Source organism: Aspergillus heteromorphus, assembly GCF_003184545.1.
Source record: "Aspergillus heteromorphus CBS 117.55 chromosome Unknown BO70scaffold_16, whole genome shotgun sequence".
In the NCBI taxonomy this organism is placed as follows: Eukaryota; Fungi; Ascomycota; class Eurotiomycetes; order Eurotiales; family Aspergillaceae; genus Aspergillus; species Aspergillus heteromorphus.
Window position 1 is genome coordinate 294043 of NW_020290421.1, and position 12065 is coordinate 306107.

General features: G+C 55.2%; 6 protein-coding genes across 6 annotated transcripts; 2 read left to right on the forward strand and 4 right to left on the reverse strand.

Annotated features, from left to right (window-relative positions):
• Positions 1 to 107: 107 nt before the first annotated feature.
• BO70DRAFT_407689 (uncharacterized protein) lies at positions 108 to 1231 on the reverse strand (the record flags this gene model as incomplete). The annotated part of the gene is made up of 4 exons (XM_025547186.1): positions 108 to 624; positions 718 to 840; positions 916 to 1019; positions 1088 to 1231. 4 exons carry the CDS (start codon positions 1229 to 1231, stop codon positions 489 to 491), a joined length of 507 nt encoding a protein of 168 aa, XP_025398423.1. The 3' UTR covers positions 108 to 488.
• A 2438-nt stretch (positions 1232 to 3669) lies between these two features.
• BO70DRAFT_362965 (actin-related protein ARP5) lies at positions 3670 to 6674 on the reverse strand. The gene is made up of 5 exons (XM_025543454.1): positions 6328 to 6674; positions 5930 to 6253; positions 4933 to 5873; positions 4105 to 4881; positions 3670 to 4018 (listed from the first exon to the last, which is right to left on the reverse strand). Exons 1-5 carry the CDS (start codon positions 6512 to 6514, stop codon positions 3986 to 3988), a joined length of 2262 nt encoding a protein of 753 aa, XP_025398424.1. The 5' UTR covers positions 6515 to 6674; the 3' UTR covers positions 3670 to 3985.
• A 301-nt stretch (positions 6675 to 6975) lies between these two features.
• Positions 6976 to 7638, reverse strand: BO70DRAFT_430005 (DASH complex subunit DAD4; the record flags this gene model as incomplete). The annotated part of the gene is made up of 5 exons (XM_025548118.1): positions 6976 to 7004; positions 7053 to 7137; positions 7189 to 7233; positions 7291 to 7347; positions 7627 to 7638. The coding sequence occupies 5 exons, from the start codon at positions 7636 to 7638 to the stop codon at positions 6976 to 6978; spliced, it is 228 nt and encodes a 75-aa protein (XP_025398425.1).
• On the forward strand, positions 7580 to 8504 carry BO70DRAFT_380376 (uncharacterized protein). The gene is made up of 2 exons (XM_025545410.1): positions 7580 to 7714; positions 7765 to 8504. Exon 2 carries the CDS (start codon positions 7843 to 7845, stop codon positions 8410 to 8412), a length of 570 nt encoding a protein of 189 aa, XP_025398426.1. The 5' UTR covers positions 7580 to 7714; positions 7765 to 7842; the 3' UTR covers positions 8413 to 8504.
• Positions 8505 to 9134: 630 nt separating this feature from the next.
• BO70DRAFT_362969 (Got1 family protein) lies at positions 9135 to 10696 on the forward strand. Its single transcript, XM_025543455.1, has 5 exons — positions 9135 to 9490; positions 9564 to 9590; positions 9769 to 9817; positions 9902 to 9917; positions 9969 to 10696. Exons 1-5 carry the CDS (start codon positions 9469 to 9471, stop codon positions 10263 to 10265), a joined length of 411 nt encoding a protein of 136 aa, XP_025398427.1. The 5' UTR covers positions 9135 to 9468; the 3' UTR covers positions 10266 to 10696.
• Positions 10697 to 11106: 410 nt separating this feature from the next.
• On the reverse strand, positions 11107 to 11903 carry pfy1 (profilin; the record flags this gene model as incomplete). The annotated part of the gene is made up of 5 exons (XM_025546694.1): positions 11107 to 11238; positions 11294 to 11428; positions 11586 to 11670; positions 11759 to 11774; positions 11876 to 11903. The coding sequence occupies 5 exons, from the start codon at positions 11901 to 11903 to the stop codon at positions 11107 to 11109; spliced, it is 396 nt and encodes a 131-aa protein (XP_025398428.1).
• Between the last annotated feature and the right edge of the window lie 162 nt (positions 11904 to 12065).

Here is a 12065-nt window from a genome sequence, read left to right on the forward strand (position 1 = left end):
CCTGTACTATACCTGCGGGAGATATATATCCCACCTCCGTATCTCTAACACAAAACAGCATCACCCCTAAAATCCATTATCGGTAGCTATAATATTAATTACAACACAGAATATTCAAAGCCAAAGTACTATAAGATAGGTAGGTAGTCATTAATAAGATAGTACTCATAAAAAGTCCCTCACACATACACCCCCCCATCCACCATCCACCCATCTATGCACACTCCACACTCCCCCCCACCACTGTGCACTCACTCACTCCCCAACCAACCACATATGTGCGTAACAGAATATTAGTAAATAAATAGGGGATATCAGTATTAACGTCGTCAGTCAGGGGTTAGTCGATTCGATTCGATTCAATTCAATTCAAACGTGGTATCATGGATGGGCATGTCTTCTCCGATGGACGATGATCATGCGGGTGTGTAACTGCAGATACAACGCAGCTACAAATCAGCATAACCATCATCCCCCGGACAAGCTATCTATGCCGTCGCGACAGGCGCATCAGCCGGGCCGCCGTGGGCGCCGCCGGTGCTCTTCTCGCGGACGGGGGCGTTCTCGCGCCGGGAGGCCCACAGGGCGGCGACTTCGAGGAAGATGGAGAAGAAGGTGAAGATGCTGTATGACAAAATAAATAATTAGATACGTTACGGGTGGAGGGGGATTGTAGGATGGGAGGATGAGATAGCGGTTCGGTGGGATTGCACATACAACGCCAAAAAGATAAACGCCTCGTTCGCCTTCTTCTTGGAGCAGGAGATGCCCGCGGGCGAGTCGAAGAAGCAGTTGTGCCAGTTGTAGTCTTGGGCGGCGAAGATGAAGGATGTGAGCCAGCTGAAGGTAGTCGGTTAGTAAGTATTGAGTGTTGGTGTGGAGTAGCCGTGGAGCAAAAAGAGAGGGGGGGCATACAGGTATGAGAAGACGAGGTCAATCCCGAGGACGAACTTGCTCAGGGCCTGGGGCATGAACGGCGAGACGAAGGCGGGCAGGAAGAAGACGACGGAAATGACGGCCTAAGAGGTCAGTATGATACATCGAGGCATTGATTGATATTCAAGGTTCATGGACGAGGGCACCATACAATGACTTCCTGGTAGATGATATGCTGGCCGCGAGGACCCTTGTGGATGAAGTAGGAGGTGATACCCATGACTATCACCGCACTGGCCCACTGCATGAACCGAGCAGCCAGCTGCAGGGGACGAGCCACGGTACTGGAGAACATGGCTGCGTTGATTGCCTATTGATTGACTGACTGACTGACTGCAGGTCAAGATATTGATGAAGCGGATGGCTGATGCTGATGCTGGTTGCTGATTGGCGCGAGAGGAAGTCAATTCCACTGGCAGACTGGCTGTGCTGGTGGATGATGATGAAAAGAAAGAAAGGCCCCGGACCAGGACCAGGTTTCTTATATGTGGCCGAAGAATGGAATACACGGCTGGATGGCTGCATGATGGGGGGGAATGCCACTACGTCAGAGGTGGTGCGGGCAGAGTTTGGCCTCATGGTCGTGTGCCCGCTGCCCAGGGATGTGGGAGGGGAAGCCCAAGCTTCCCCAGATGCGTCACCATGGCCTCTGCATGAAGTCAGTCTGTCGCGGGCGATCGGTGTGGTTGTGGTTGTGGTTAGGGTTGTGTGATCAGGCCTTGCATGGATGGACTGTCAGTAGTATGTAGGGATGGCCGTCACACCGCTTGCAACCCGGGCATCCGGGGGGTGATCTGCAATGGACTGATTGCCGGATAGACAGGATGCAGGATAGACTGGATGGATCAGGTCATGAAGCTGAAGCTGAAGCTGAAGAGAAGAGGAGCGAAGAGAAGATGGTGTGACGCGACCAAACAGGAAGCCAGCTCGGGTAGGGAATCGCCCGGTCTGGACTCGGTATCAATACCAGTGTCTGCCGTATCCAGTACATCTGTTCATCGGTACTCTGTATTGTATCCTTATTCCTCCCTTCTATTATTCCACTCACCTTTCAATAACAATAACAATAATAATCCTATTCAAGCTTCCCTTGATTGTTGATACCTCCATATAACTAGTTAACTATGACACCTGACTCAGCTACAGTCATCAACCCCCCCCCCCCCCAAACCCTCATCTTCAACCCAACCCGGCCAATGACCACCACGCCACCCATATCGTGCAACCTGAAGCTTCGAGCTATCTCTACTAGTCCTCCTCTGCCGATCCTCGCGGAACTCTCGGCAGGACGACGACGATGATGATGATGATGATCTCATCCCCACCCGTGCTGCCCTATATCCTGCAGATTTATGCCCGGTGGCATCACCTGGTCTGTTTCCTCACCATGTTTTCGACAAACAAACCACCAAATAATCAGATTATCAACCACCCGAGGATGCCGGGACCCACAAGGCTGACAGAAAAAAGAAGGTGTTGTTGGCCTGACGGACTTGACTTGACTTGACAGCCCAGCCCAGCCCGTTATTCCGCGCTGATCCATTGGGCAACTGCCGACTGTAGACTGCAGGGTGTATGTATCTCTTGTCTGATTGTCTGATCCGTCAACGTCCAGTTTCGGCGATCATCACCAGCCACGGCGGTTGTTGTATGACGTCGGGTCGGGTGGTTTGGCGTCCGTTTATTGTATTGGATGCACACTGCAGAGTACACATAAGTACAGCATAAACAGTCACAGTCCAACTGACTCTTCCCCTCTCTTCAACGTCCTTCTTTGTCTTTCTTTGTCTTTGTCTTCCACCCCGTCCATCCACCTGAATAGGCACAACTCACCCCATTGACCTCCCGAGTACCGACCAGCCTTTCAATCATGTCCAACCCAAACCCAAACCCAAACCACAACCACAACCACAACCACAACACAAGCACAATACAATACAATCTGTACCACCCCCTAAAGTAAGCTACCTACTAGACAGCCACCTATTGTACCTATACCCCATACATACATACATACATACATACATACATACATACATACATACATACATGCCTTTAGCTAGGTATAGTACAAACCTAATCCCCCAACCCCCTCCCCAACCCAATTCCCGCTCGTTGGCCCCGTTGGCTGGATCTGGTTTCCCTCGTGTTTCCGAGAGAGGAATCCATGAAACCGAAGTCTTAACTTACTTACCGAGAGGGGTAGTTAGAACCGAGGACGTTGGGTGTGCGGGTGTGGAACTCTGTGTCTGCTGCCTACTTATCTATTTACCCACCCACTTGCCTATAGTATTTATCCATCCATCTATCTACCCCAGGGAGACAAGTCAAAAGAAGAGAAGAGCATTTTGTATGCGCTGGACATATGGGGAATCCGCCGACCGGTAAAAAGTAAGGTAAGGGCTGGATGGGTGAATGGATTTGCAAAGCACAGTAGTAGATCTTATACCTACCTACCCCTACCCTGGAATGCCCTACGTATAGTACCGGTTTGTGGTACTTTGGATGGATGGGAAAGTACACTTGCCGTGGGTGAGGATCCCGGGTTAGGGTCTTCGGGCCTGTCGGTCCACGGTCACTACCACCTAGTACGATCTACTGTCCACACGAAGTAGTAGCGAGTAATCTCTGGCTCAAGGCCAGGCTATACCTATGCCGGATAGATATCTGCAGGGATTGGCCAGATAGATCAGCACTCCAATTCTTGTGATTCCCCGACTGGGTGATTGTGACGGGGAATATGATTGATTGATTGATTGATTGATTGATTGATGGGCTACTGTACAACCGTAGACATGACGAAACGGACAAGAGACACAAAGAAAACAAAACATGCCATCTCGATCAAATCATAGCTCGCTCGGATAGGACAGTGGGTGTGATTCCCTCCGAGCTCAGTTCGCGTACGCCGGACTCCCTCCCTCGCGCCGTGGACACCATCCTAAGCTACTACGGCACCCTCGTGCCTTTTACCTGGTAGACAGACGTCCAGTGGAAGACGGATTCTGTCCATGGTCCGGAAGGATCCGGACGCGATGAGACAGTCAGCCTACCACGTGGTGACATTGCCCAAATCGTGTTCCTGATGACGCATTAGCCCGTTGTGCTCTGGCTCTGGCTCTGGCTCTGGCTCTCGCTCTCCATTCGGGACAAGGATACTGCACTCACCTTGAGGTATTCGCTGCCCTTCTCCATATACTCCTGCCGTGTGATGGACGAGCGGGCCAGTTCCGCGCCCGAGGCCCACTGCGCGGCGCCCTTCCAGGCGTCGAGGACCGGGTCGGCCGCGCGCCGCACCTTGAGCTGCGAGTCCACCGGCAAAAAGGCAGGGAAGTCGTTGCGGAAGCGCTCGTCGAAGTTCTGGAACAGGGTGTTGCCGCCCGTCAGGAAGACGTCGCGCAGCAGCTTGGCCTGTTCAGCCGGGTTCGAGAAGCGCTGGTTGACGACGTCGCCCGCCACCTCCAGCAGCCCGGCCTGGTCGATCCCGGCAATCGACGGCTTGAACACCACCTCCGGCACGCGGATCCGCTCCACGTTCAGGTGCAGCTGGTGAGCCTCGCGCTGGCTCTCCGGGTCGAACGGCCACGGCCCCCGCAGGAAGACGTGCACCAGGCTCTTGGTCCAGTCGGATTGCGCGGCAAGCGTGTGGTTCTCCGTGAAATCCGGATCGTGCTCCAGGAGTTCCTTCTCCGCCGCGTCCAGCATCCCGCCGAGATCCTCTTCCTCCTCTTCGTCGCTTTGCTCGCCCGTCGCTACCGTCCGGTACACGCCCCAGTCGTCGTCGTTGGCGCCGAAGTTGTCGTCGTCGCCGCCTCGTCGCCGCTTTTTGGGGCCGTCCGCCGCCAGATTCGCCAGCGTCTTCATGCGCATCTGACTGGCCAGCGACTTGCGGTTGCCGAGGTCCGCCTTGAACCGATCGCGCTCCTTAATCTTTTGGAGGATGTTCTATAGCATATTAGACCGGAAACAAAGGTGCACGGTATGCGGGCAACCTACCTGTCGGTTCGCCCGTCGTTGAGCCAGCCAATTGTCGAAATCGTTCTCGCGCTTCTCGCGGTCGAGTCGCTCTTCCTCCTCCCGACGGGCCTTCTCGCGCTCCTTCTCGTCCTTGGCACGTTGCCGAGCGTCCACGTTGGACTTCATCAGTCGCTGGTGGCGCTTCTCCTTGAGCCCGGCCTCGTCCAGCTCCTCGTCAGGAACGTCCAACAACGGGAACGACATCTCCTCCTGGGGCTCTTCGGCTTCCTCGATCCCCAGATCCCGGTTCCGAGACCGCTTGATGGACCGCTCCAGGTCCCGGACCAGCCGATCCAGATGCGCCTCATCCTTCAAGTCCTCGGCCTCCAGGATGCGCCGCATTTCCTTCTTCGTCTCGGACGCGAGCCCGCGTTGTAGATCCTTGTAGTACTCTAGTTCCTGCTCCTTCTTCATCAGCTTCTCCAGCCGCATCTTCGCGGCTTGCTCTTGCAGTCGACGTCCGCTCTCCTTCTTCCGCTCCGCAATGCGCGCCAGCTCTTCCTCCGTCTTCTCCGGCACCACATGCTCTGTGTAAGGGTACTGCACGATGCAGTCCCGCTCCTCAAGCCCCGTCCAGTCCAGGTAGCGACTCAGTTCCTGGTCGTAGTCCTTAGAGATATAGCAATGCTTGTGCACGAGATCCTCCATCTGACTCTCGGTCATCTTCTGCGGGAAGGTCGGGTATTTCAGCCGCATTAGCTTCAGCAGGTACTCGGAGGCGTGCAGTCCGCCCCAGTTCAGGCGCGAGCAGTTGGACAGCAGCGCCTTGTTGTTCAGGACCGGGATCACGTGGGTCGACGTGTGCGAGGACGAGACGATCAGCCCGTCCTTTCCGCGGTTGTACCGGTACGAGAAGAGGGAGTCGATTCCGTAGGCGACCGACGGTGCGGAGTAGCACTCGAACAGGATCTCGTTCATCACTGCGAATTGTCAGTAAGGACCACCACCGCCACCTGCCCACCTGCAACAAACTCACTCTTCCGGGGATAGCTGAGGTTCGCGATCGGCTCCGTCATGACAACGGGCCGGTCAATACCTCCACTGCTATCGCCGTCAACCCCCAGCTTGATGAACAGGTAGTCCAGCACGCCCTCCATGACATCCCAGTTGCCCACCACGCTGGAGCCCGGGTCAAAAGCATAGCGCAGCTGTCCGCGCGAAGTAGCATCGACGTAGGAATCGTATCCGATGAACTGGTAGGGTTTGTTGATTTTCCGATCGCGATACCGGCTCATCACAGGGGGGATGACGAAACGGGGGGACTTGTCAAACGACCAGCCGGCCTTGACCAGATTCGAGCCTGGCAGGAGAAGCGCAAGTCAGTCAGTAGACGCTCCTTCGCGATCGTGCGTGCTCCCTGTATCCCCTACTCACCATTGTCGATGACGATGGCGCTGGTGCCCTTGCTCTTTGCGTAGCCCTCCGGCTGGGGGGCGTGGTAGCCCTTGAACGGATGGTCGTGCACCTCGTACCCCTTCGGAGCGGGCTTCGCGACGCTCCTCTCTGAAGAATTGATCGCGAGCCGGGTCGGGACGACCGGCTGCACCGACGTGATGGCCATGGTGGTTGGTGCGGGCCTAGATTACCAGACACTCAGGAGCTCCCGGCAGAAACGGATTCACTGCATTGCAGTGTGTCGCGAGGGTGGGAACACCACGGAATATGGGAGATGGGTAGACAGCGGGCTTGAGAGGCGCTGGAGGAGGGAGACGAGGTGTTGGTGTTGAGGATGTGGGAAGGAAACTGGAGCTGAAAGTCCTCCAGCTGCGGTGGTCGGGCCCGTGGAGGGCGGAGGATGGCCGCCGTCACCGCCATCGGGGTTGGTCGCTATGCTCGCTGCCAAGCGGCCCATCCGTGAGGTGTTGCTACAGAGTGGCTGGCTACAGGATTTTACGGGTTTACTAGCTTGGGGGGACTGGCTGCAGTGAATGGGTATTTATTTCATGGAATTCATGTCTCGTTACGAAGAAAAAAAAAACCTGCGCACTTGCACGAGGGCTATGAGATGCCAGCATGCGGGCCTTAGGATGGATCCTTCAGATTCTCCGTCGCTGATACTGGTCAGCTTGGTAGAGTCATGTCGGTTGAATAGAACATACCTTCTAGGTGGAAGAGGACATTCGACTGGTAGTTCTTGAACATCTGCGCGACGAGCTCCACGTTCATGTTTTGGATGTTGACCTCCTGGGCCGTGTTAGTAGATATACTGGCACAGCAGGCATCACAGCGTCGTACCTGGAGGTTTCGGTTCATGACCATGATGGATTCATTCAGTTTCTCCTGTTCATGGTCAGCTACCGATGATCGATCCGCATGGCCTCCCTCCTGATGACATACGATGTTGCCGATAATGCGCGACAGCAGCAAGGCCTGCTGGTGCTCGTGGGGGCTCTCCTGCATATACCATTAGCATACCATCGACAAAAGGATATGAATGAGATGATTCCGCCTACCATTATGATGTATTATGCAGCGATGCGATGCGATGCGATGTGGATAGAACCTCGCCCGACGGCTCTGTTTGTTGCTCTGGACGCCCGGCAACCCAATGTGGCTCGCCACGTGACCCCGCCGTCTTCCGCTGAAAGGATGGTACCTACGGGCAGGTCTGGACGACATTGAATGGCACAGCGTTGATCATCTGCTCTCTCTACGGACAAATCCTCTATTTACCTTGGTAGCCATTGCTTAGCTGGCTGGCTTCTGACCCTGGTGCAATCCGCCCATTCAGCTGGTCGGTCGCATACAGCTCCGTCGGCAGGTACGGGCTCATCTACTTAGACACCAGACACCACAACTGACCAGACACAGCGCCTCCAGACCTCCCTCGACATCTCCACCTCGCACCTATACAGGCCCCTCCCCACCTTCATCACCTCCACCACCACAATGCCCCCTCTCACCCCCGCCGAAGCGGAGCAACACCAAGCGCTGCTCGACCAGCTCGACATCGCCGCCATCCCGCGCTCCTTCCGCAACTCACACTGGAAGCCCTCGCAGCGCCGCAACAAGAACGTCAAGCAGATCATCTCGGAGAACTCGCGCAAAGAAGCGTCGGTGATGGCCACGCAGAGCAATTCCGGCGCGACGACCCCGCTGCCCGCGACCTCGGTCACCACCACCGACGGCAGCCAGACCCCTGCCGAAGGCATCCCCCGAACCAACATCGCGCAGGCCGCCCAGAACCTCTCCACGCTGGTGCTGGAGAAGAACGCCCGCGCCGCCGCATACACCTCCGGGCCGGCAGTGACCTACACGAACATCGAGTCGGCGCCCTCGCTGCACCCGTCCCAGCAAACCCGCTACTGCGATATCACGGGCCTGCCGGCGCCGTACACGGATCCCAAGACCCGGCTGCGGTATCATGACAAGGAGGTGTTTGGGGTGATTCGCACCCTGGGGCAGGGCGTGCCGGAGAGTTATCTGGAACTCCGGGGTGCGCATGTGGTGCTGAAATGAGGTTACGACTTTGCTTGCTGCGTGCTACGGACGGGATGTTTTGTTTTTTGTTTCTACGGTGTACGATATTTGGACAATACCAATGGTTATATGGTTGGATCGATTGAATTGATACCTAGGATCTCTATGGTATTATGTATGGCCGACACAGTCAAGCTCTTCCACCCCCCTGCCCCTCTCGAGACAGGTTCAAGAAAGCGCTCCGGCTTATTCGCGACCGTATTATATATGGTGTCAATCTTCGCCTTGTGCTGGGCACTCGACTAGTACCGATGCCCCACGGACGGAGCATCAGTTACAGCATCCGGGGATGCTGTCGCCGCGGCGTGAATCAGCTGAGCCGAGGCTCGCCTGGATATATGGCTTGTGTGGGAGTAGACGGCCCGTTATCCCCTAGGTAGGATTCTGCTCTGCCTCAGACGAGCTCGAGTGGCAGACATAACGTCGACAATTGCGTGTAGCTCTCAGTCATCTCATCATAAAAGACCTGTGATCAAAGCACACAAGATCGCGACCAACTCGCGTAGTCGGGAGGGAGCTGCTTTGGCAGCAGGCAGTCCTTGTCGGGGGTTGCGTTCGGTTGGGAGGCAAAAAGCTGTGCGAAAGGGAAGTGGTGGATCGCCCGACCGCCCTCCCGGCCGGGCCTAGCGCCGATCTAGCCTAGAAAGGAACGTGGCAGAACGGGGCGGTTTCGCGAAATGTTTATTCGCATTGCCCGGGCCTTCAGCTTCAGAATTGCATGAATTGACAGAAACACCAGGCTTACTAGCTATCATCGCCCATCTCTGCCCTGTTTACCTCTTCCCGGTGCTTGTGGGTATCTGTTCCTTGTCTGTTGTTTCGCATCTGCTACGTGTACCGCCGCGCGCACGCGATCCCGACCGCCGCGCACCCCCGAAACCTCCGAAAGCAGCCTCGCAGCGTGGGACTTGCTTCTGTCACTGATCCGGTGGAATTATCTACCTGTGTAACTGTTCGAGCTTCTTTTCGGAGTGCTGTATCTTATCTTCTCTCTTTCCTACGCGCATCAGCACAACAACAGTCAAGATGCCTACAATGTGGCTTACAGATAACCAGAGTGAGATTATCCCAACACCTTCCCAACCAACCTTCCAGGACAGGTCCGCTAACATGCTTCATGCGAGCGACAGAGATCGGAGTCATCTTCTGCTCAGCCGGTATGCACCTCCTGCTTCACACTCGAAACCACCCTCTACCAGTCTCCGTCGCATTACAACCCAACTACAACCACAACCCCAATCCAATCCCCAATCATAACATGGCTACCCTTACCACCACACCAACCTACAAACACACCTACACGTACACCTGCTAACCACTATCTACTATCCACAGGAGGCCTCTTCCTCTTCGGCGGCGTCCTCATGTTCTTCGACCGCTCCCTGTACGTCCCCCCCCCCTTCTACACAACCCCCAAATACCATATCTTATCTCAGATCTCATACTAACCACCCACCCACCCCCACAGCCTCGCCATGGGAAACGTACGCCCCCCAACCCCCAAATAACCCCAACACCTAACAAAATCCATACAGATCCTCTTCCTCATCGGCCTAACCCTCATCATCGGGCTCGAAAAAACATGGGCCTTCTTCTCGCGCCGCCAGAAGCTCAAAGGCACCGCCGCCTTCGCCACCGGCATCATGCTGATCCTGCTCCGCTGGCCGCTCACCGGCTTCATCATCGAGCTGTACGGCCTGTTCATCCTGTTCGGCGACTTCCTCATCACCATCGGCCAGTTCGCGGGCAATGTGCCCGTCGTGGGGCCGTTCGTGCAAAGGGTTTTGGAGACGCTGGCGGGGGGGAGGAGGAATGCAGAATTGCCTGTATGAGTGTGAATATATGAGTATGAGTATTCTTTTGGGGAGTGTGCGGGTTGAGGCTGGGGAGTAGGCTGGTGGGGATGGGATGGGACGGGATGGGATGGAATGAGATCAGATGGGAAGAGTTGAGATGGGTTCTTTCTGGATCTGTCACGTTGTTTATGTATGTGTATGACTATGCGATTGCCTCTTTACGATATTGCATGATGATGATGATGATGAGAAAAGATGCATGGATGGATGGATGGATGGAGGGGTGGGATTGGGACTGACCTGTGGGCTATGAGCTATGAGCTATCAGCTATGAACTGTTGGGTTTGCAGCTACTGGTTCAGGGCTAGCGGGGTGTTATTATGGGTTACCTTTATTCGGGTTTAGAGACCTTTTAATTGTTAATACGTTGGGGGGAAGGGAAAGAGAATTGGATATATTTCTATTGGTTTGGTTCTGGCGATAGGTATGTAACGATGCTTGGTTGGATGAATATTAGACTTCGGGCTAAGGGATGTTGGTTCTTTGAGACCATCGGAGTGATAGTCTGGTTCAGATGGTTATTCCGATTAAAGTAATCTGGTTCGGTTGGTATGATCGCAAGGAATCCCGGGGGGGGGGGGGGGGGGGGGGGTCGGATAGATATGATATTCAGAAGGTTGAAGTATGTGACATGATGATAGCTACTGTGTGCAAGCACAGATCCATCTACGAGGTATATGATTGATGAGAAGAATAGACAAGGAAGAGAAGACAATCGAGAAGAGACCACCATCGTGATTTACATTCAAGTAACCAGCATTACCACTGCCCTTCCAGGAAACGAGACAAAGCACTTTCATTCGATCCCTAGCCCCATCTACCGGGGGTTGTTGATGTAGTCGACGAGGTTCTCCACGACAGTGGCGGCGTTCGTGGTCTGCGCGTTCTCGGCGTGGTGGGCGACCATCACGCAGGACACGGCCTTCACGACAACGATACCCTCCTTACCCTAATCACCCTCCATGTTAGTGCTGCATCTTGGATACCGGAACCGGGCTGTGTACCTTCTTGCCATACAGACTGCGCTCGTCGGCCTTGATGGTGACGAACTTCTCTCCGCCGACGGTGATACCGCTGCCCCAGGCGTTGTCGGTGCTCGCGAAAGCAGAGACCAGGCCCTGGAGCTCTGACGGGGAGATCTGCGGGGGTCGTTAATGCTGAGTTCGGGCTGGTGGTGGTGGTGGTGGTGGTGGAAGAAGAGGAAGAAGAATGGAGGTTGTTTCCGGCCGGAGCGTGACGCCGATCGGATCACCAGGTGGGGTGTATGTAAACTTGTAAACTTGGTGGGTGTCATACCGAGAAGCCCGGCGAGGAAGCCTCAACGCCGGAGATGTCGTGGCTCAGAATGGCGGCCTTGTCAAATTGGCCGGATCCCATCAGGCTGGAGGGTCTCGTGTCAGAATCCGAACGCAGTTTGGGACGGTGGGCTGTGGTTGAAGCGGGGTAAACATGGGTTGGGTTAGACGGACCTGGAATCGACATAGCCTGAGCGCGGAGGAGACGAGGTTAGCTTAGGGTCACTCAGGGGGATTCGGAAGATGCCAGCAGGGAAAGGGTATGCTCGCGAGGGCGTGTCATGATCGTACCTTGCCAGATAGCGGAGTGCTGACCCATGGTGACGGGCGGATAAACAATCGACGGGACGGTCGGGAAAGGGGAACGGAGGGGTGAGGAGGAGGAGCGATTCCCCAGGGACAGACAGAAGGTAGTGGGAGCTGAAATGGGGGGTAGACTCCGGGATGAAAGCTGGGATGCGTGGAGGAGAAGGGGAGGGAG